This window comes from Corvus moneduloides, chromosome 1 (genome assembly GCF_009650955.1).
Source record: "Corvus moneduloides isolate bCorMon1 chromosome 1, bCorMon1.pri, whole genome shotgun sequence".
Classification (NCBI taxonomy): Eukaryota; Metazoa; Chordata; class Aves; order Passeriformes; family Corvidae; genus Corvus; species Corvus moneduloides.
Genome location: NC_045476.1, coordinates 27222858 through 27245068, shown reverse-complemented (window position 1 = coordinate 27245068; position 22211 = coordinate 27222858). Strand labels below are relative to the sequence as shown.

The window sequence follows — 22211 nt, the reverse complement described above, 5'->3', positions numbered from 1 at the left end:
TCTGTGAGAAGCTTTCGTTCTCATGAGAACGGGATGGATAACCGTTTGTAAGAATGTAAACCGTTTTTGCACTTGCAAGTTGTTGTGGAAACTGTAGAATTGTTTTCAGTCTTGTGAGAATAATATTTGGAAATGGGTGTCTTACTGCTCAGCCTATCACCTTGAGAAGTGGTGAGTGAATAAGCCAATCATGTAATTTCTTTATTGCGAACTACACTATAAAAGAGGAGAAATTCATTAAATGAGGTCTTAGCTCTGTTTTGGCCATATCATCTGACCTGCCTATGTCGCGATTTCGCCGTTCTCTGGGGGGATAACAGCGACAGTGGATGTGTGACAAGCAAACCCCCTTCACCCTATGTTGTTGTCAGAAGAATGTTGGTAACTACACCTTAGACCCCAGTACCAACAATGCTGAAATCACGAAGCTTTGCAAAAACGAACTGACTGCTGGTATAACTTTACTTTAACCAAACCAACCTATGTAACATGCAATTGGCGAAATAACCCAGCAGATCACCAAGTCTGAAAGGTTTGACTTATAAATTCAAAATAAACGCAGTAGCAAAGCCCATACTGAGTGTAGTAGTCACATACCATGTTATAAATACCCCCCTTGTGTTAGATGAGAAGAATAATGTTTTCCCTCCCTTTATGGTAGCCCGAGGTGATGATGTTACAATACGATGCAGATTAATTGCTGAATTTTTTCCGAACCTATACACAGTTATAGCATTGGACCTCACGGCCGTGTTTTGTTTTGTGAAATTCAAAATCAAGATTGTTGGCTAAACTTAAGTGCTGTACAATTTTCCCATAAAGTCATGAGTGGTAAAAACAACACAAAATACTGGGGGGAACTCAAAGTCGATGTTGCAATACATACCACCCAACCACCGGTTATGCTAAACCCAAGAATTTTTGAAATTGGACCATATATAATTAGGAAATCAGGCCAACAACAAATATTGTTTAATCCGGCATGGTCCCTTAAACAAGCCAAATTGCTGATGCAAAACAATGTCTCAGAAATTCAGCCAGCTTGTTCACCTTTTCTGCAAACTTCCTTCAAGGGGTGGACAACCTGGTTATGAAAGTGGAACCCTTCTAAGAAACGAACGCAAAGAGACATAACCAGTGTTGTGGGAACAGGACTGGGAATTGTAAATAGTAGTGATTCAGAAGTACTAATGAATAAATTGGCTGCTACAACTAGAGATCTGACTAAATTACAACCACTGCAGTCATCCTTATTAGCCTTGGGAACTCATCAGTGGTTGTTATCAAACATATTACCAAATTGGGAAAAGGTAAATGTGAATGACCACAAATTGATAATTGACACGCTCGATGCTACACAAAACAACGTTTCTTTGGCTCTCAGCTGCATCCAGCCTCAGTTGCAGATGCAGTCAGTTGCTGCCTCAATTATAAGAGAAGGCAAAGAAGACACTTTTCCTACTGAAATTCGGAAAATAATCTGGGACGGTGCCACTGATTTTGAAAGAGAATTCCAATCCTGATGGAACTTTGTGAATTTTACCTACAATCCCATCACAAACACAGCCACAGCCTTTGTACTAACCATACGTAATGCTTCAGTGCATTCGATATTCCCTATCATTGCATTAGGGCTGAACCATGATGCAGCTATTCTCTACCCTTTCCAGCACAGAGAATGGACCTGTCAAATTGGTAAGAAGTGGCAAACTGTTAATTTGGAAACTTGTATTGTCCGAGAACAACAAGAGTTCATCTGTGAAAGTAATGCAGTTAGAGCTCAAGACATTTGTTTGGATACAGAACAAAATAATCTGTCATTTTGAAATTCATCCTAACAAGATTCCTGAAACAATGCTTGTGTATATAGGCAGTGGATGTGCATGCTTAAGAACTGCATGTGATAAGGTAGTTAGAGAAAATTTAGTAGTAGATACTAAAAATCATTCAAATTTTTGTGTTTGCAACTTTACTAAAATCATAGGATGTGATTTTTCATATTTAGCCCCACTTACTTCTTATCACCTTTTACAGTCCAATTACACACTGATCCACCAATTATTGCCTACCCCCATTGGGATGAACCTTACTTTGGTAAAGTAATTGTTGCTTCACCAAGATTTAATTGAAATTTTGGAAAACATCAAGAAAAACGGACAGAAAATCTTGGCAACTGTTCATCACAATGTGAAAGAAATACATCGTGCTCTAGAAAGAGTGAAGAAAGATGCTGAACATGGGTGGTGGGATACTCTTTTTGGGTAGTCACCTACTGCTACAGGTGTCCCGAACAAATTGTGTAATCCCATCATTGTTCTCTTGATTTTAGTTTTGATTGGTTTTATCAGTAATCTTATACATCATGAATTGTAGAATGATGAAACGGTTAACACAATTGACATCTATAATAGATGTACACGATTTGGTCAATATCCCATCCACTGTGAACACCCCTAAGGTTATTGACACGAGACGAACTACACGAGTATTAAAATAAGATGTGGTAAGAAGTTAGACGTGTATTTTGATTAAAAAATTACATGTGTATTTTAATTAAAAATTACTTATTCCTTCTTTTTCCTTTTCTTTTCCTTCTCTTTTCTTTTCTTATTTTTTCTACCCTTTTCCGGGATATGCTACCAACATTGATGAGTCCTGAAGACTTCGCAACAACACTACGAAATTGTGCTGATGGAGCTCTCTTGATGACAATCGTGAGTCACGGGGTGGTGTAAGAGATGGTCTGAAGATCCCTCATCTGCCTCACGATCATCGCCAAGGACAGAGATTGAACACAGGAGTCCTGGCCTGGCTGAGGTGGGATGTCTGCCAAGTGTTGCCTGCAGGTGTGCCCACTGGGAACTGGTATGCATTCCTGAGGAAAATTAGTGCAGGTCACAATGGACTGCGCCATCCTTGCTGCCCAGCCGGGAAGGACTGCGCTGAAGTGGAAAGGAATGACCTGTCCTGTACACCTGTCTTGTACCTGTTTCCCAAAGCAACGGGCCCCAGAACAACAGCTGTAGATTTGCTCCACCTCTTGGCCAGTTGCCCCTCGCTTCTGAAAAGGACTACAAAGGGACTTTCTAAAATAACTGAGACGAGATCTCCCCACAGAAAGAAGGTGAATCTATTGGCAGAAGACCACAAGGACTTTGTCTCATCTGTTGGTAGCTATTCCCACCCCCGTTCTTCCTCTCTACTCTTTTACTTTGTTTTCTTTATCTCTCCCTCTCTTTCTCTCCTCCATCGCATTACTGTGTTGTGGGCACTTAATAAAGGTGCACTGTTCTGATTAACACTGAAATCCCTTGTGTCCTTTTGCACTCTCAGATCCATAAACGAACCATCACGACCCTTGCTTGTATTAGCGGATCGTGACAGATGGGTAATTTGCTAAGTTGATGCTCAGTAAACTGCTTTATTTTGATTGAATGAGTTGCTTTAAATCTTGCCAATTTTATGATCTTATAAAGTTTTCCAAAAAAGTTTGGTTTTTAACCTCCTGAGAATGTTGTTGCACTTCTCCCGTGTGCCCATCTCAGGGTAAAGTAGTACCTCAAGCCCCTTTGAAATAAACTCGCCAAGTGAGAACTGGGGCTCACCACCAGCCCTACCCAGAAGTCTGACTATGCATCTTCTGCAAAAAGAACTTTGCAACCAAACCTTTCTGCAGGAGATTTACAGTCTGTACAAGCTTCTGTCAAACATTTGGAAGTAGATGACATTGTATTTCCCCAGTCTGCCCAGAGACTGAGAATGGCAAATGCTGAACAAGCAGGGTACAGAAAAAAATAAAGCCTACTTCAGGATAATCGTCTTCAGAGTGTGTCTACACCACACAACTGAACTGAGCAGTGGCTGCAATTCAGCCTTAGCTTACATCAGAGCACTCAAAGGGCATAATGTACTGGTTTAAGAATTTCAAAAAGTGGTATAATACAAGGAATCTGAAACAGTTTAAGCTGATGACAAAGGCTGAAGCTTTCTATCTTCTCCGAACTTCCTTTCATTGCATGGCATTAGGGATGGATTTCAGGAGTACTTTATCTGAGAAACAAACTAAGAAGTGGTTGAGTAAAAGCAGACAACTAACACATAAAGTATGTCTTCTGCTTGACTGCTCAGCAAAGCACAGATGAGAGATGAGACATTTCTTGGTGTGTAAAAACACAGCCACAGAGCTTTGCATCTTGAGGCACTGATTTCATTGAATGATCTTATGTATCCAAATCTGGAAATTAGTTTCAGCTAGAACACTGGAAAGGATTGAGTTATGAGGATTATATAAGGCATACACAGAACCCCCCAAAAAAATTGATTTAAAACTTGTTTACAGCTTACTGCTTGTAGTGAACCATTTGCACCTTATGGCTAAATTCTGTCTTAAACAAGCTTGTTTAACTAAAAGAGAAACTCTGAACTAAAGGAGAAATCGCTGTTAAGCAACAGATACTACAGATGCAGAGTAGTGGGGTTTTTAATGCCTATTTCCCTCCTGCATCACAAGCCATCACCATGCAGCCACAAAACTCTGAACTCAGAACCTTATTGCAGAAAATTTTTCCAGGCACGCCCAGACACATACGCTCAAGCCCCCTGTTGGACATTGCCTGACTTCTAGAACCTTCCAGAAAGAAGACTGTGCATACCCAGAAGTCCTCCTGGAGCAGGTACTGGGGTGTTTACTAGAAGAATCAGGGTTATAAACCCCCCAATTTTTGATGCATATGCACACCCCCATCTCTGATGGACCCAGACCCCTCCTCATGAGCCATGAGTGGTGATAGATCTCTCTTTTCTTCTCTGTTTTTGTCTTTTCAGTTTTCCTCTCTTAGGGTGATCACACACTTCAGAATGGCTACAATACCCCTTCTCGAACCATTAAGTGTTTTTCCATGTAAGGTTTCAAAGCAGCTCCAACAAAATTTGCTGTTTTATCAGTTATTTAGGGTTGCTTTGCTTTAATCCACCCCCAGGGGTCCCTTTAACAACACACTTTGTTGCCTTGCCTCAGAAATGGATCACATTGTTATCTTAAACAAGACTTCTAAATAGTTTTCACTGCATAAGAAACACATGAATTTGGATATTATATATATTTAAGAATATATAATATACATTATATATACAATACATATACATAATATAGAATATATATATAAAATAAAATTTGAGACAATACCAACCTTCAGCTTGTGAAGCTGGTGATCGCGCCCACTTCTTAATGCAATTCAGGTGGAATACATGGTAACAATTCTGACAGCTCCACACTGGGGCTACTATTCGGACCACCTCACAGCAAACCATGCACTCATACTTCTCTGTGGTCAGCTGTTCAATCAATGACCCTGCAAATAAAATATATTACCTGTGCATAAAAGAACAGCTAGCCGAGAAACAAAACTCAAATTAAATTCCAAGATTTTATTTAAATTATAACGGACCTTACTTTACCTCTGTGGCTATAAATAAGTTGCTAGTTTGCTCCTGGAAGATTCCAGTTTGATACTTGCTAGGCATTTCTTTAGCTTCAGAGCAGGAAGGAGTGTGAGATTCCTATTAAAGTGGCAATGTAAATTCCACTTTGACAAATAGCAATTATTCTGATCTTATGAATTAATTAGTTAGTTAAATTAAATAGTTTTAAGATTGGCAGAAGTTTGAGATTTTACTCACCACTTTATATGGGAAATTTATCTTTGCATACACTTTAATCAAAAAAGATGAAAGCTCTTAAATAGAGAAATCTCTCCCAAGATTATATTTAATTCCTATCCTTAAGTATTCCAAGGAGATGACACAACAAGTATTAACAGCGAAGGACCTGGATTATGGGAATAAGCCCTTTATAAAGTGAGTATTTTAGGAGCAGGATTACTGGGAATGACAGTCAAAAGTACAGGGTCTTTTGAGCCATATGAAAGAACGCAAAAAAGTACTTCGAAAATAAAGCAAGAACCCCACATTAAAGTCAGAACAGCCTGAAAACAGATGTGCAGCCATAAGAAAGGCACCACATAGCTTCATTTCTGTCAGATTAACTCTCATCCACCAAGGTAAGGCTACCAAATACACCTTAAAAATGTTCACAGATTTTAAAATATATTAACTACAAGTGTGAAGTGTAAAAATGTACCATTTTAAGATTACAATACAAATATCAATACAAATGCCAGAGACTGAAATGTTATGGTTTATGGCTCAAACATTTTTATGAAGGACTTTTGCCTATTATAATAAAATTGTATAACAAAAACTGCATGGAAGACCATTGTACCCTGAATGGGGCCCCTGGGCTGAGGCCCTCAACTGTGAGTTAAACCACCTAACGGATAGAGATAAGAAAAGTGACACTACTGTTCAAAGCATCTGGGAAATGATGGATAAGACTGGAAGAGCATGCATCCATGGCAGGGATGTCCAGAAGCTTCAGGGTGGAGGTTATAGTCCCGGGTTTATCTGCTGCCAGGCTTGCACAGACCCTACACCAAAGGGGAGAGGAGGAGAGGTTTTGGATGTGTGGCATAGCCTCTAGTCAGAGGCAGCGAACACCCATCCTCTGTTGTGCAGACTTGCCCAGCTGCGGGGCCCAGTACCCCAGGAAAGCCACTTCTACAGGACACCCATGTGAGACACAGCAGAGGGGATGTCATGACCCATGAAAGGCCCCCCATCAAGGGGTCCCCAGACCCTGCACCAGAGAGCACTGCACGTGATGCAACATGATGCAACAGATTCAGTTTTGCAGGGGACAATGCTAAACCTGCCCCCCTCAGGGGAGGCACCTGGGTGTTCCCACCTGGCCCATTATTAATCCATTGGGTTCTATACTTTTCAGCAGGGGACCCTGACCACCAAGAAGACCAGAGGGAGGGGAACAAGAAGACATCATTGGGACCCATGGAGGGGTGATATGTTTCTACTTAATCTGTCTCTATCACTCTCCCAGCCCTCCCCCCACCTTGTTCTATTTCTTTCTTTCTTTTCCTTTCTCTTTGCCTCTTTTACTATTCAATAAAATGTATCAATTTTTTGGTATCAACATCTAACCTTGTTCATGTTTTAATCTCGTTTTTGGGAACATTCGAACCCAAGTCCATTCGGCTTTATTCCCAGAGAGTTCTCTTTGCTCCTCTGTGATTAGACTGGATCGCAACAACAGGGAAAGTTCAAATTCATAATGAAGGAAATACAAAATGAAAATGATAGAAAAAAATTACTGTCAATTCAAAATGTGCTTGTACCACATGTGACTGCAAGCAAGCCCATGGCTGCCTGGAAACTTACAAGTGTTAACATTGTTTGCCCTCCTCAATACGATTTTCAAGTTTGTTTTCTAGCCCTCCTGCATCAAGCCTCACAACATTTAGAATTAACAGTAATTTCTACTTGTTATCCCATAATTATTATCTGTTGTAAAGAAGATTCTCATGTAAAATATAATTATTTTCTCCGGAAGATTAAAGCTATACCATACTCAGAAACTGTAGCTGTCCCGGAAGTAGTTAAAAACCCACAATCCCAGTTCCCTGGAAACAGTGGCAGACAGTGCTGTCAAAAGAGCTTCCAAGTAAGGCATGCAAAGACTACCATTTTGGAGGGGGAAGTTCCCTAAGTTCCCTGTGAAAGACTATTACGTATCTTCCCGCTTATTCCATGTGATGTTTTGCATTTAAAAATAATGCTGGGAAAAAGACTGAGGTATCTTCAATTTTATGATTCAAATAGAACCCAGGAGCATGACAGTTAATTTATTTAGGTTAGAGAGGATCAAGGAAGATCTTGATCCTCCTAAGAAAAGAAGGTTTCCAACTAGAGGCATCTTATGATTCATGACTACGTTATTACTTTCTCAGCTGTGAAAGAGGAGATGCTGAGAAACAAAGTCTTCAACAGATTTGATATCACAGTTAAGAAAACTGGAACTAGTCTACCCATCTCTATCACTGTGCTGCAGAAGATAAGGTTGAGATGCTTCGTAAAAAACCAAATAAATATAATTCTTGGTGTTTCTCCTTATTGCTTTTGAACACTTAAGCCTCTTAACGCTTAAGTGCTTAAGCCTATGCAAAACAGGAAGAATAAGCTACCTAAGTTGTTGAAACAAAAACCAGTATCATAGCACTGAAGAGATTCAGCTGATTTCCATTTAATATTTTCAGTCACTAATGGTATGAGTCAGCAGAAAATTCACTCAGCCAAAAATCATGGGTCTGATTTACATTGTCAACAGTACACATTTCTATTCTTAAACGTCCAAAACCAGTATCCAGATATTGCCTCTATTTCTAATTACCTGCTGAGAAGGTGATTCCTGATGAATTTTGTCTTTTTTCTTTTATATAATTCTCTGTATTCTTTATACACATATTTGGAGCTCTGTAGAGAGCTGAATGTAGACACATTTTCACCAAGGTTCAGTCCCATCTGAAGTGGGATAATTTAGCAGGGGCTTGAACTGGGGGGAGGAATTGTATCACCACTTGTGCTCCTAATTGGTGATTTTTGTCAATTATGCTAGTTTACTAAACTTATAAAACTGTATGCACCCCGGGGGGGGGGGGGGGAGGGGAAGGGGCTTTTGTGGACATTTTCCATATTTGCCCGTGGAGGCCTCCAATAAAGACCAGCTTTTATATTACCTCCTAATATTATCTTGAAAGTGTGTGTTGTTTCATTCAAAGGTTCTTTAAAGTATCAAAGGTGCAGAAAAAAGCACATAAAATTCAGTTATGAGTAGAATACTGTTTCCCTGTCTGGCATTTTCCTATTTCTACATAAAACATGAGAAGACTTATTCTGCAAAAATCAGTGTTAGCACTGTCCTTCTCAAGTCGCATTGTTCAGAACGCTCAGAATTTTACTCCCACAACATACATGTTTTAACATGGTACCCGACTACGTCATCATTTGTAGTTTGGTAGTGAAACAGAAAAACTTTTAAACAAAATCTGTCCTCCCCTAGTAAACTTACAGAACATGTTCCCACTGAGAAATCATGCATTTACATTTAATTCTACCCTCTGAAACCATTACCAATTTAATAGGAAATAATAAGCCTCTTCAGCTACTCAAGGCAGTAGCTGAAATGAAGACTGTTTAAATTATTCGAGATCGTATCTTTAATATAGGAGTCCAGGACAAGTCTACAAAACTTACCTGTATGAGTTTCTTTGTTTTTTGGTACATCACTTTGCTTTTTCCAGTACTGGGTCCAGCTGAAATGAAGTGAAGGTACTTGATCCCCCTTTAGCAGGAACTTTCTTCCATTGAACCTGAGAGACTCAGACAACTGATGTCTGATTTCACTGGTCAAGTTTTCATCATTTTTGTGAGCAGCGAGTTCTTTCTTCCTTTCATTTTTATCTTTTGGAGTATATGCAACAGAAGACTTCTTACCTACTTTTGTATTTTTACTACGGTGAGAATCATGTCTTTTCTGACACTCCTTTTCTACTGGAGGTTTATTCCACATAGGCTTCCGGGCATATCTTTTGTTTACATTATTGTAGCCTTTTTGCTCATCCCCACTTCCAAAAGGTGCATCACAGAATGCCTTTCCAACAGATGATTCTGAAGAGTCAGACTGTGTCAAATCCAAAGACGGAACATTTTCAAACAGCTCTACTTTCTGTTTAGAGCTCACTCTCTTTTCACGGTCATGTGCCGGCTTTCCCTTTTCCCTGAAACCTCTCCCAGACGTATGCATCAGATGTGTTTTCTTTGGCTTTGCCCCTCTGCTATCTGCATTAGGTACCTCCCTGTCACTCTCTGAGGAGAGAAAATCACTGTATCCTCTAGGAGGTGCTCTTCTACCAGGTACTACTGCAGCATCTGAAATTCCTGGACCTGCAGCAGCATCAGTAGTACTTTGCCTTATCTTATTTCTAGCACATGTGCTATCATTTCTCATTCTGTGCAATCTCTGGCTTTGCAAGCTGCGATTCTTCAAACTTTTACTCATACCAAAATATTGATGGAAGTCTTCAGAATTCCCATACTGACTTTCTGGATTACAAAAGCCATGATGCTTTGTGGAAGAGCGTTCATAATCTGTACCTCTTTCAGAAGACAGACTAGGAATTGGTACATTACTTCTATTCTGATTACTGCTAGGGTCTTTCCTATCTTTATTCACCCAGTTTACATCTGTAGGTTGTCTTTCTCCAGGAATGGAATCAGCAGCATCAGGACTGAAATTCAATGTACCTAAAAAATAAAAAAATTCATAAAACTTAAAATAGTAAATATTTCTTTTCGACCAAATTACCATGCATGCAAAGGTCCAGAAGTTCAATCAATCCCACACTTGACAGAACAACTGCAAACAAGTGTCCAGAAACTAGAACTGAATCATACAGTGCTTTGTAGAAGTCATCTTTACGGAAGGACTGTGATGACCCACAGCTAAGAATACAAAAATAAAAGGTGAAGAAAAACTTTTGAAGCAGTACAAGAGACGGAAGTGCGATAATCAGTGTTTAATATCTGAAGTTTTTCCTAGCATGTTTACATACATACAAGAACCTGAATAAAAGGGGTCCTTTAAATACGTCTATATCTGAGATTTTAGTATTATACAAAACTTTGAATATAAATTAAAATTAGCAGTAGTAAATACTTGCCTCAACTCTGATTACACTGTTCTACATATAGACATATTAAATAATACAGGGACTGCCCAGGGCAGCGGTGCAGAATTATTTTTCTGAGGCCATCAACATGAACCATGCTTCTACATCAGAGGTCTTCTGTAATTTCTATGTCTCTAGACAAAAGAAAGAGAAATCCTGTGTTGCTCAGTTTCCTGTAAAATTGTGCCAGTAGTGCCTGCCTGCAACAGAAATTATTAGGTGAATATCAGGAATAGTTTAATTGGCTGTGGCAGATTGGTGAAGTCTTACGCAATAATGTAAAAAAGTAGTTTCTAAAATCTCATTGAAGTACTACCCATTTTACTGGTTGGGTAGGTTACCTCACATGGTAGGGCCGAGTGCAGTTTATTCCTGGTTCACAACAATTCAAAACAATAATCAAGCACTTAGGCCGTGACATAGGCTGTCCTGGGTTGCAGTGTATTCTATTACCATCCTCATGAGCTGTTGAAATCAGGTGGGGCAGTGTTTCCTTGCCTCCTCCCCACAGACTATCTTTCTGTTAATGGCCCATCAATGTCCTGCCGCCTGACTCAGAGATAACTCCCTCCGGACTATCTTCTGTTAATGAGCCTAATCAACACTTGGCCTCATGACTCATCACCCCATTGTGAGATGCTCCACCCAGAGGGAGGAACCAAGCATCCCATTGTGGATATAATCTGAAACTCTGAACACCAGAGACAACCTCTTTTCCACTGGATTTCCAGAGGACAGGAGCTACACAGCCACCACTGGACTTTCTGAGGAAGAGCAGACACCTTTACTACAGGATCACTGCTTCAGAGGACTGCAGCCACCATTCTACCAGACTGCTACCACCACCCTGCCTAACAGGGATTCAGGTTGTATCTTGACTCTGCCAGTTTGAAACAGTGTTTTCTTTTAGTTTTTTTTCCCTTTAATTTCCATTAAATTGTTATTCTGACTTGGTGCCTCCCACTGGTTTGTTTTCAAACTAGTACACAGGCCAAGAGACTCTCCAAAAGACTAATGTTATCTAGGTCCCCAAACTACTAACTATTTTTTCAATAAAGATTGGAAATTAACATTTTCAAGGGAAGAAGAAACCAGAATATTTCAAGGCATTAACATACTTTTTTTCCCAGCGAATTAAATTTGCTTTCAAATGAAATACGTGTTTTTTAAACCTCTAGAAATGGTCATAGCTGCTATGTGAAAGTTGCTGGCCAAAGAAAAAAATACATGACTTTGTGGAAGTGAAGCTTCAACCTTAATAAAAATTAAGAATTTAAAATTACATTTAAGGATGTTTTAACCACATAACCTAATTCATACTTCAGCTTTTAAAGAGCAGTTGAAATCACTTTGGGGTTTTTTGTCTTTGCAAAAACTATATTATATATTATCTATATAATATACATAATTTACTATTACCTATATAGTATATAATTTACTATCATCTATATTTGCTATATCCATATATATTATTACAATGCTACATTACAAGATAGTATATATTATTAATACAGTATATTATATATTATGTGCTACTCTATACAGTATTATATGCTATAAATAAACTAGATACAAATGGCAAATACAAATAGTTTGTGTTTTTTTAAACTGAAATACTAACCTGATTTTGAGACAACAGAATGAGAAGACCAGATAGAAGTCTGGTCTTCAAAACAGCGCAAGACTGAGTTAAGAATCAATCTTAACTCAGGAGAAAAAGAAGTAGAGAGGCAGGTGCTGATCTCTTCTTCCCAGCACCAGGACACGTGGGAATGGTTCAAAGCTGTGTCCCCCAAGGAGGGGGGGCACAGGGGGGGTGGGGAGGTGTTCAGACTCAAGGTGAAGGAGGTATTTCTTTGCTGAGAGTGTGGTCAAAACCTGGAACAGGCTTTTCAGACAGGTGGTCAATACCCCATGTCTGCCAGTGTCCAAGAGGCAATTGGACAACACTCTTAATATGCTTCAATTTGTGGTCAGGTCTGGATTCAATGACCATTGTAGGTCCCTTCCAGTTGAACTATTCTATCATTAGGACTGCAGACCCTAGTAAGTACCAACATTAGACTTATCCATATGAAAGAATCTGGACTGCAAACATTCTATTTTTTTCAGCATATGTATCCCTGTGCAAAGAACTGCAAATGTAAAGTTGTCCATTTTACTTTCTACAACACTTTCAGTTTTCCCAGCATTTTGCCAGTTTATTTTCTATCACTAATAAAGAGCAGTACAATCATAAACCATGATTTTACATGATAACGTAAACAGCAGTCATTCAATATAGACTACTTAAGTTTCACGCATTTTGATTGGAAAACAGAATGCAATCCTATAATTACACGTAAACTTTATTTGAAACAACCCATTTTATTAGCTGTTTTAAGTTTTCTTTTGTATATTCTAAAACTTGAAGTCAGATGAACAGCTAAAATTTAGTAAAAACAGGTTTTGCAAAACTCACACAGCTTGCCTCTAAAAAGTATAGTCTATTTTTAAAGACCACTGTTTCTTTGGTTATAAGATGCGGTACATAAAAAGAATGGATGAATTACAGTCAGATTGACCTTTGAATATGGCCTCCAAGAAGTGTAACCAGGATTTGAGATGTAACTGTGGAAGTAATATTTTGAAAGCATTTTCCAAATAATCTATTAAGTCTGAAGAAAAAAATGAAAAACCAGAACTTGGATATTTAAGAGCACCTCCAAAATATGAATAATTCAACAGGACTTTTTACATCAATAAGATTCCTATTCTTGCTGTCAGCTTCTACATGATGAAGAAAATTCCAGAGTGGTAAATTTTACTAACTGATCTGTCTCCCAAGACAAGAAGCTGCAAAATAAAAGTCCAAGTGTAATAATAAGGAGCTAACATCGGCTGAAATTTTCTCTGACATGCTTACACAATCATATACAAAAATTCAAAGTAAAAGGGATCCTCCAAAGCTAAATTCCAGCCTGTATTTCTATTAAAAAAACATAGAAAACCATAGTACCTTCAGATACAACTTCTATATTGTCTCACCTCTGTATCTGACAACATCATGAAATGGACCCTTCTAGAAGTTATGCTAAGGCACATGGAGGACAAGGAGGTGATGTGGGACAGCCAGCACAGCTTCACCAAGGACAAGTCCCACCCGACCAACCTAGTGGCTTTCTATGATGGAGTGACTACATAAGTGGACAAGGGAAAGGCTGCAGATATTATTTACCCGGACTTCGGTAAAGACTTTGACATGGTCACCCTCAACATCCTGCTCTCTAAATCAGAGAGCTGGGTGGACTATTAGGCGGGTAAGAAATTGGTTGAAAAGTCACATCCAAAGAGTAGTGGCCAAAGGCTCAGAGTCCTGATGGACATCAGTGACAAGTGGTGTCCCTCAGGGGTCTGTATTGCAACCACTGCTATTTAATATCTTCATTAATTATACAGTCAAAGGGATACATTGTACCCTCAGCAAATTTGCAAATGCCACCAAGGTGAGTGACGCAATTTACACCCCTGAAGGACTGGATGCCAAAATATGTACTAGTTTGAAAAACAAACCAGTGGGAGACACCAAGTCAGAATAACAATTTAATGGGGAAATTAAAGAAAAGGAAAAAAAAAACCAAACTAAAAGAAAACACTGGTTCAAACTGACAGAGTCAAGATACAACCTGAGTCCCTGTTAGGCAGGGTGGTGGTAGCAGTCTGGTAAAATGGTGGCTGCAGTCCTCTGAAGCAGTGATCCTGTAGAAAAAGGGTCTGCTCTTCCTCAGAAAGTCCAGTGGTGGCTGTGTAGCTCCTGTCCTCTGGAAATCCAGTGGAAAAGAGGTTGTCTCTCGTGTTCAGAGTTTCAGATTATATCCACAATGGGATGCTTGGTTCCTCCCTCTGGGTGGAGCATCTCACAATGGGGTGATGAGTCATGAGGCCAAGTGTTGATGGGCTCATTAACAGAAGATAGTCCGGAGGGAGTTATCTCTGAGTCAGGCGGCAGGACATTGATGGGCCATTAACAGAAAGATAGTCTGGGGGGAGGAGGCAAGGAAACACTGCCCCACCTGATTTCAACAGCTCATGAGGATGGTAATAGAATACACTGCAACCCAGGACACATCCCAAGCGACCTGGACAAGCTTGAGAAGTGGGCCCACAGGAATCTCATGAGGTTCAACATGACAAAAGCGCAAAGTGCTGCACCTGGGTCAGGGCAATCCCCAGTTATCAGTAAAGGCTGGGGAATGAAGAGATCAAGAGCAGCCCTGCTGAGAAGGACTTGGGGGTGCTGGTGAATGAGAGGCTGGACATGACCTGCCAACATGTGTTCACAGCCCAACTGTATCCTGGGCTGCATTAAAAGTAGTAAGGCCAGCAGGTCAAATGAGTTGATTCATCCCGTCTACTCTGCTCTGAGTACTCCACACCTGGAGTGCTGCATCCAGCTATGAGGTCCCCAGCACATGAAGGACACTGACCTGTTAAAGCGAGTCTGGAGAAGGCCACCAAGATGGATGGAAGGATGGAGCATATCACCTGTGAGGAAAGGCTAAGAGATTTGGATTTGTTCAACCTGGAGCAGAGACTCCGAAGTGACCTAACTGTGACTTTTTTTATGAATACATTTAGGGGTGACATTTGAAGGTGCCACTTAAAGACATTATGCCCAAGTGACTTATTTTAGAACAGTTTCACAGTTTCAGGAAGCTACATTCAATTAGATTTTTATTAGATTAAATAATGTACTTTAATTAGTGTGAAGTTCATAATTAAAAACAAATATAAGAGAGAAAAAAATATCTTGACGAAGTCAATCAGAAAAAATATAACAAAGTCCATAGAATAGCCCGTTAGGTATCAGAGTTAGTACTTCTTTATTCTTAAATTAATTCAGCTTTATCTCCCAGACAGGAAGAACTGATTTCCTTCTGAAGTTTCATATCAATAAAAAACTGGAATGAAACAAACAACACTGATTATTACCAACCTTTCTGAATGGACTTCAGATATCTTTTAACTGACTGCTTTTAATGAGATATCCATAAATCCAGGCAAAAATAGTGTCTTGAGTACTGCTTGGACTGTGTGCAAAAGTAGCGTCTTGAATACTGTGTATTTGGCTCCACAATGAAAGAAGGATATAAAAATATCAGGTGTCCAGAGGAGAGCAACAAAGATGGTGAAAGGACTGAAGGATAATGAGGAGCAGCTGAAAATACAAGCTTTGTTGAGCTTGGAGGAGAATGAAGGGTGACCTTCTTGCTGCCTACAGTTTTCTCATGAGAGGAAGTGGAGAGGGAGTTGCTGATTTCTTCCCCCCAGTGGCCAGTGATAGGACACGATGGAATGGCTTACAGCTTGGTCACAGAGAAGTCAGATTGGATTGTATCAGGAAAACCTTCAATTAAAGGGTGGTCAAGTACTGGAAAAAGCTTTAAAAGGAAGTGGTCATGACCCCAAGCTTTTCAGTATTCAAGAAGTGTTTTAATAATGTGCTTATATATCTGATTTAACTTTTAGATTCCCCTGTGTGATGTCAAGCATTTGACCCAATGACTCTTGTGAGTCCCTTTCAACTCAGAATAGCCTATGAATAGATGTTCTATTTATATACTGTCTCTCACTATAAGACAAAGCTAATTTCAGGATGGATATCTTCAGTTTTAAAGCAATTCAAATAACCTGTTCTTTCACCTAAAGATAGATGACAGTAGAATGTGCACACACCCATCTCTTTGTGTCAGCATTACATATATCGAGACAAGAGATGATTCAGTCAGCTGTACACAAAGTACAATTACATGGAAGACACTCCTTGCAGGTCTTAAAATGCCTGTATTAAACAGTACAACAAGAAGAACAACCCAAAAAACCAGAAGAAAAAAAACCACAAAGAAACAAAAACAAACCAAAAAGGAATGGTGCATTATGGAAATCTGAGGCTTTCTGCAAAGCACTGGAAGCTTTAAACCAGACTACCAAGTTTGTATTTTTTGTCTTCTCTGATCACTTTATACATCACCTACAGCATTTTATCATTTTCAAAATGACACAGATTTACAAAATGTTGGAATTTCTTCCTAAACAGGAGTTACATTGTTTCAGGCTTAAGGACTCAAGCAGTGCAACCCATTTCCAGGTGAAACAATCTGCATACCCAAAACTCATTGTTAATTTCAACTGTATTAGTTCACCTAATAAAAGATATGCGCCCTTCCTACAACTCTTGCCAGAAATTTAAATTAGAAAATAACATGCAAAATCAGCATTACCATAGAATCACAGAATGGCTCATTTTGAGACTTCTAGAGATCATCTAGTTCAAAAATCCTGCCCAAAAAGGGTCAGTTGCCCATAACTGTGTCCAGCTGCGTTTTGAGTATCTCCAAGGACAAAGAGGCCATGACCTCTCTGAGCAACCTGTTCTGGTGTATTACCATTCTCACAGTAAGAAGGCTTTTCCTTGTGTTCAGCTGGAACGTACCTGTAGCCACTTGTCCTTTAATTTAATACCACTAAGAAGACTCTGGTTCAGTATTTTTTATTCCCACCCTTTCGTATTTGTACACAGCACTAAAATCACTCTGAGACTTCTTACGACTAAACAGTTCCAGCTCCCTCTACCTCTCCTCATGTGAGGGATGCTACAACTCCTTTATTGTCTTTGTGGCCCTTTCCTGGACTCGGTCCAGTATGTACATGTCTTTCTTGTATGCATCGAGCCCAGAACTGGACACAGTGCTGCAGGGGTGGCCTCATCTCACCTTTTCTGCAAAGCTATTTTCCAGCTAATTAGTCCCCTGTATATATTGGTGCACAGTGCTGTGTTATTGTCTTTTTATGCTATTGTCCAGTTTTATGTCCAATTCAGTGCATCCCTGCTTTAAATGGAACATGAAGTTTTAATCATCCCATTTCAAGACGACATGGGAGAGAATCTGGAAGTAGGATTTTGTCATAAATAGTTACATCATCCTAACAAAAGGACCTACTACAGAATGGATTTTGCTTAAGAAAAACAAATATATTTTAAGTTTTCACTTTCCTCTTCCCCCTTACAGTGGGCTACTCAATACTTTATAGCAATTCCCTGATTATCTTCAGCTTAATGATACATTGCACCATGTATAACACGCAGCTGTCATTGTGATGGCAAAAAAACAAAACTACATTGAACAGCAATTACAGCAACAGATGGGAAAAAATCCATTAAGAGCTATTAAATATAATACACGTGTCCCTTCTAGGTGCACAGGAATAGAAAGTAGAAAGATACATCAATGTGAACAATTATTATACAACTGTCTTGCTGCTTATATTTTTCCCCTTTTTCTTTTATAATCGGTTCCTGGGTCACAATAATTGTTCACTATTGACAAAATATCCTGGATGGGCAGCACATTTGCGGTGACCCAAAACTGCCACTCTTTGACCCCCCATTCTACTCTGAGAGCAGAAACATCTTTCAATTTTAAGCTTTCAAAATCAGACACTTGCTCTGTCCATGAAATTGCAGAGCAAAACCCAGCTTCTATTCTAATACTGCACAGGTACAATTCAAAACTTACCTATGAGATTTTTCTTGAAAGAACAGTAAGTGTTACCACAAAAATGAATGAACTCCAGAATTTAATGCCAAGTAACAATATCTGTGTTAAGTATTGTAAGGCAAGTGTAGAAATGCTGCCCCATCCAGACTAATCTTCTGCTTTACAGTAAAGCAATTTTTAGCCCAGTACACCTAAGACTCTTTATTCCAATACACATGTACTATATAAAAGATTTCACAATCAGAGTTGACCTGCAGCCTGACAGCATGAAAGATAAACAGACAAGAAGAAATTTGACTGCACCAGCTTTACTGAAGCTATGTCTCAGGCCATTTCACTTCTGACAAGGCAGTTTGTGGACCCATTCTCATACCACCAAAAAATGAACTCAAATAACTTTTCCATCATGATAGCCAGGCTGCCAAGAACAGGGGATGCTATTAAGGACATTGGCTGTTGATATTCTTAATCTGAATTAACATCAGGAAGCTGCAAAAGTAGAGAATGATCCCTTCTTCTTTACCCAAAACACAAAAGTCCAGGATTCTCCCTGACAGAAATCCAACAACTCTATGAACAATGAAATTAGTTAGCTCATCAGTTGACCTCAATAATATGAAGACATTGATTACCAGAGAAGGTCTACCTATACTACAATAAAATTAAGAGGCCTGATGAAAAAACTTAAGTGTCATTAATTACTCTCAGCAACACTGTTATTTCTAGACACATACTCATGACATAATTACGTAAGTGTTCTTCTATTGTTAAGTACCCGGAATACAGGACAAATCATTAAACACAAGGCTGAAATACCGATCTTGAAAGGTTTCCTCCTCACTCCTCAGCAACAACAACCAATAACACTAAAGTTAACCTGAACCTGCATCATACAAGTAAGCAGGGCAAAACAAACAAAAGAAAAAGTGTTTTCTTGCATGTTGCTCTCAATCCCTGTCCAGGTCGTATACCTAAGATGCTCTCCATCCGTGAGCCCCTGCCTAGATCCCTCTGCAGGTAGTACCTGCTCTAAGCAGTAACCTCCTGCATGTCCAAGACTTCTAGTCAGAGATCCCTCTGAGACCCCTCAAAAAGCCACGGTTTTACAGTAGCTCGTGGGCCTGAGACGTTGTCATTGTCACTGCTCTGTGCAGGCAGCCTGAAACCTGGGTTTCAAGGGCATGGGTGGGCAGAGAGCAGTCAGATTTTCCAGTAACCAAGATATTGTTTATTTATTTTCTCTGGCGTTACCGTTCGTTTGTCACATACCAGGAGCTCGCACGTTCCTCCTCGGGCAAAGTTCTTCCTAGCGGGCCCTGCGGCAGAGGCGAGCCCAGCCATTTTGAGCGCCATAGGCGCCGCCACGTCGCGGCGGGCAGGGGCCGGGCAGCCGCAACAGGTGTGCCGCAGCCCGCGCAACGACGAGCCAGCGTTCGGCGGCGACCGCCACGGTGCGACTTTCTGCCTGCTCGTATCGCTGGGGAGTGATGACTGCGCCTCCCCTTCACTGCGCCCACCCCATCCTGTAGCTCCCCGTCCTCAGTCCCCCTCCCCCAGCGCGGCAGCCACGCTCACCTGCGCCGGGCCGCGCCTCCGCCATGCCAGCACCAGCCACACTCCGCTGTCCGGCGTCCCGGCTGCCACGCACGCGCAAGACTCGCGCACGCGCCACCAATTGAGCCCGTCTCTCCGCACGCAGCCGCACCGCAGCCGCGAGCGGGAGAGCGCAACCCAGCAGGAGGCGGGAGGGGCGGAGCCGGGGGCGGGGGACAGCGAGGGCGCGGGTTCCTGAGCACGGCCGGAGCGTTGGGCTGTGTAGCGCTGCGTCTCCAGTAGCGCTGCGTCTCCAGTCGCCGGAAGGAGCTGGACATCGGGAGCCTTGTTTGATGCTGTAAAGTTGGAAGAAAGAAAAGCTAACAGCGAGAAAGAAATGCTAGCTCTGCCAGTAAATTGACCTTTTTGGTAATCGGCTTGCCTCCAGCACTTCAGAGCCAGGCTGAGCGGGCCAAGAGCAGGAAGAGGGTGGGTACAGGACAGCTCGTCCCTCTGTCTCAATGTATAAAAGAGGTGCTTTCTCTAGGCACAGGATAGAAAGCAGGGTTGTGTCATCAGGCTATCTATTGCATCCTGCAAGCACTGCTTGAAGGAGGTGGCAGAGACATACAAAAAGCCCACACAAGAATTCCATACTACAGCTGGTACTGCAGAAAAATCTTATGCTCCAGCTACAAATACTCCTTAGAACTGCATGATTCGTCATACTGCGGGTTTCAGCACCAGTGTTTAACCATTTTATGATTCACACCTTCCTGCAGAGGTTTGTAGTGCCATGGTTACGGTACATCTGCTGAACAGCTCAGAGGTCTTACAGAGCTGGTGATCTTTACAGAGACTGCAGAGAAAGTTCGTAATTCCGTAACATCAGCAACTCTGAAGAATGGCACCTCAGGAGCACTGCTGCACACAGCCTGTCTGCATTTTGACCTCCACACCCCACCCTCCTAGTGAAATTTCCACTTGCTTCATAGTGCTACTGTTCATAGTGGGCAAAGTTCATGGCTTTAAAGTCCTTGAAGAAGTGGGTTTATAGCAGAAACACCAGCTACTGAAATGCCTCCCAGACTCCTGCCATTGCTGCGAAGGAAGCTTGCAAACCAGCATGGCAACAGCCTTATGAAGATGGTACATGTTTTGCCATGCATTTTGAGTGTGTTTGAAGTGCTTTGCTATATATGAACATGGTGATTGTCTAAGGTTGCAAAGAAAGGTATGTGTCAGTGGCATCCTTTCAGAGATGATGTATGGTTTTCCTGCTGCTGTGAAGAAACTTGCTTTAGTCCTCTAGTTCCCACAGACTTCTCTGTCACTACTGTAAAGATGTGACCATAATATTCACATAGGACTACTACAAAATTTCAACACCACTTTTCATGAATACCACACCACTACCACTTCAGTATCCACACTCTTTTTTTTGTTATCACCAAGAAACCAGTCACTGCCTGGAAAGCACTAAGGAGATTTTCATGTATGTTCTGCGGCATAATTGCTAATGATCAGGTCTGTACAGGTTTTCCTTTGTTCTCCCTTTTCCCTTTTTATCTGAATAGTTCTGCTTTTTTTTTTTCCCCTTTCCTGTCTTAAATTTGCATTGGGTCAATTCCAACCACTCCCGATAACCTAACTTAATTGCCCAGCATTTCTCTACAGGCATGTGACTTTATTTTTCTTCTTTATTTTGGCCGAAACAGCCTTTTTATCTTTTCTCATAATTTCTTCTTTTCTGTTCGGGGATAGTGGAAGGGATCTCCCCACTGTATCCTACACCATCTCGTAAAACATCTATTTTGTTTCTACTTTGTCACGCTTGAATATTTATCTTCCCATCCTTTTGCTATTTATGACTCATTTCTTTGCTCAGTGGCTGCTTCTTTTCATCTGAACAATATGACTGTCAGGATGTAGCAGGGACAGACTGCTCCATGTGGAAGGTAGAGCTGGGAGCTAAGAGTCAGCAAATTCTATAATGCTTGAGCAAGAAGAGCAAAGCAGGTTCATCAACAGTCCAGGCAGCAGGCCAGGTTGCCATACAAGCCTGTAGTGACAGTGCAGCTCAAGACAAAAGTCAAGTCAGTGGGTAAAAATCAGAGAGCACAAGCATACATGCAACATAGTTCAGGCAGAAAGAAAAAGAGCAGGTGTTCTAAAGCAGTGGGGGAAAGAACAAGGGGCAGGCACCCTTAGAAGTTGGTGTGAGCTCATCCAGACAAACATCCAGGGTGTGGGGGGAAGGGACATGGGAGAGATGTACTCAGGGCTCTTACAGTTGTCTCTCCTATATGCAGCAGGGATGACAGTAAATAGCCTTGCCTTCCAAGGGAGAGGGGGAGATGAGGCAGGAAAGCAGAAGGAAGGGAAATCCTAGACTAGGTCTGTTTCAGCATGCATGCCAAGGAGGACAAATCTCTAATAGAAACACATTCACTCCTGAACTGGCATCATGGTATAGTCATTTCTAAGAACCAGTCAGCCCATG

At 40.8% G+C, this 22211-nt stretch overlaps 1 protein-coding gene across 11 annotated transcripts in view; it reads right to left on the bottom strand.

The window, feature by feature from the left end:
• Positions 1 to 19857, bottom strand: part of NFX1 (nuclear transcription factor, X-box binding 1) — an 89106-nt gene extending 69249 nt beyond the window's left edge. For 9 of the 11 annotated variants that reach the window (XR_004239026.1, XM_032103026.1, XM_032103034.1 and 6 more), the window contains exons 1-3: positions 15104 to 15278; positions 9163 to 10212; positions 5190 to 5351 (exon numbers count right to left, since the gene is read on the bottom strand). Coding sequence is in view for 10 of the 11 variants with exons in the window: in XM_032103026.1 (XP_031958917.1) it covers positions 5190 to 5351; positions 9163 to 10212; positions 15104 to 15263 (1372 nt within the window). In the remaining variant the exon portion in view is untranslated. Of the gene's footprint in view, positions 1 to 5189; positions 5352 to 9162; positions 10213 to 15103; positions 15279 to 19444; positions 19674 to 19750 lie in introns of those variants that run through there. The other 2 variants (XM_032103043.1, XM_032103098.1) reach the window with 2 other exon arrangements.
• Between the last annotated feature and the right edge of the window lie 2354 nt (positions 19858 to 22211).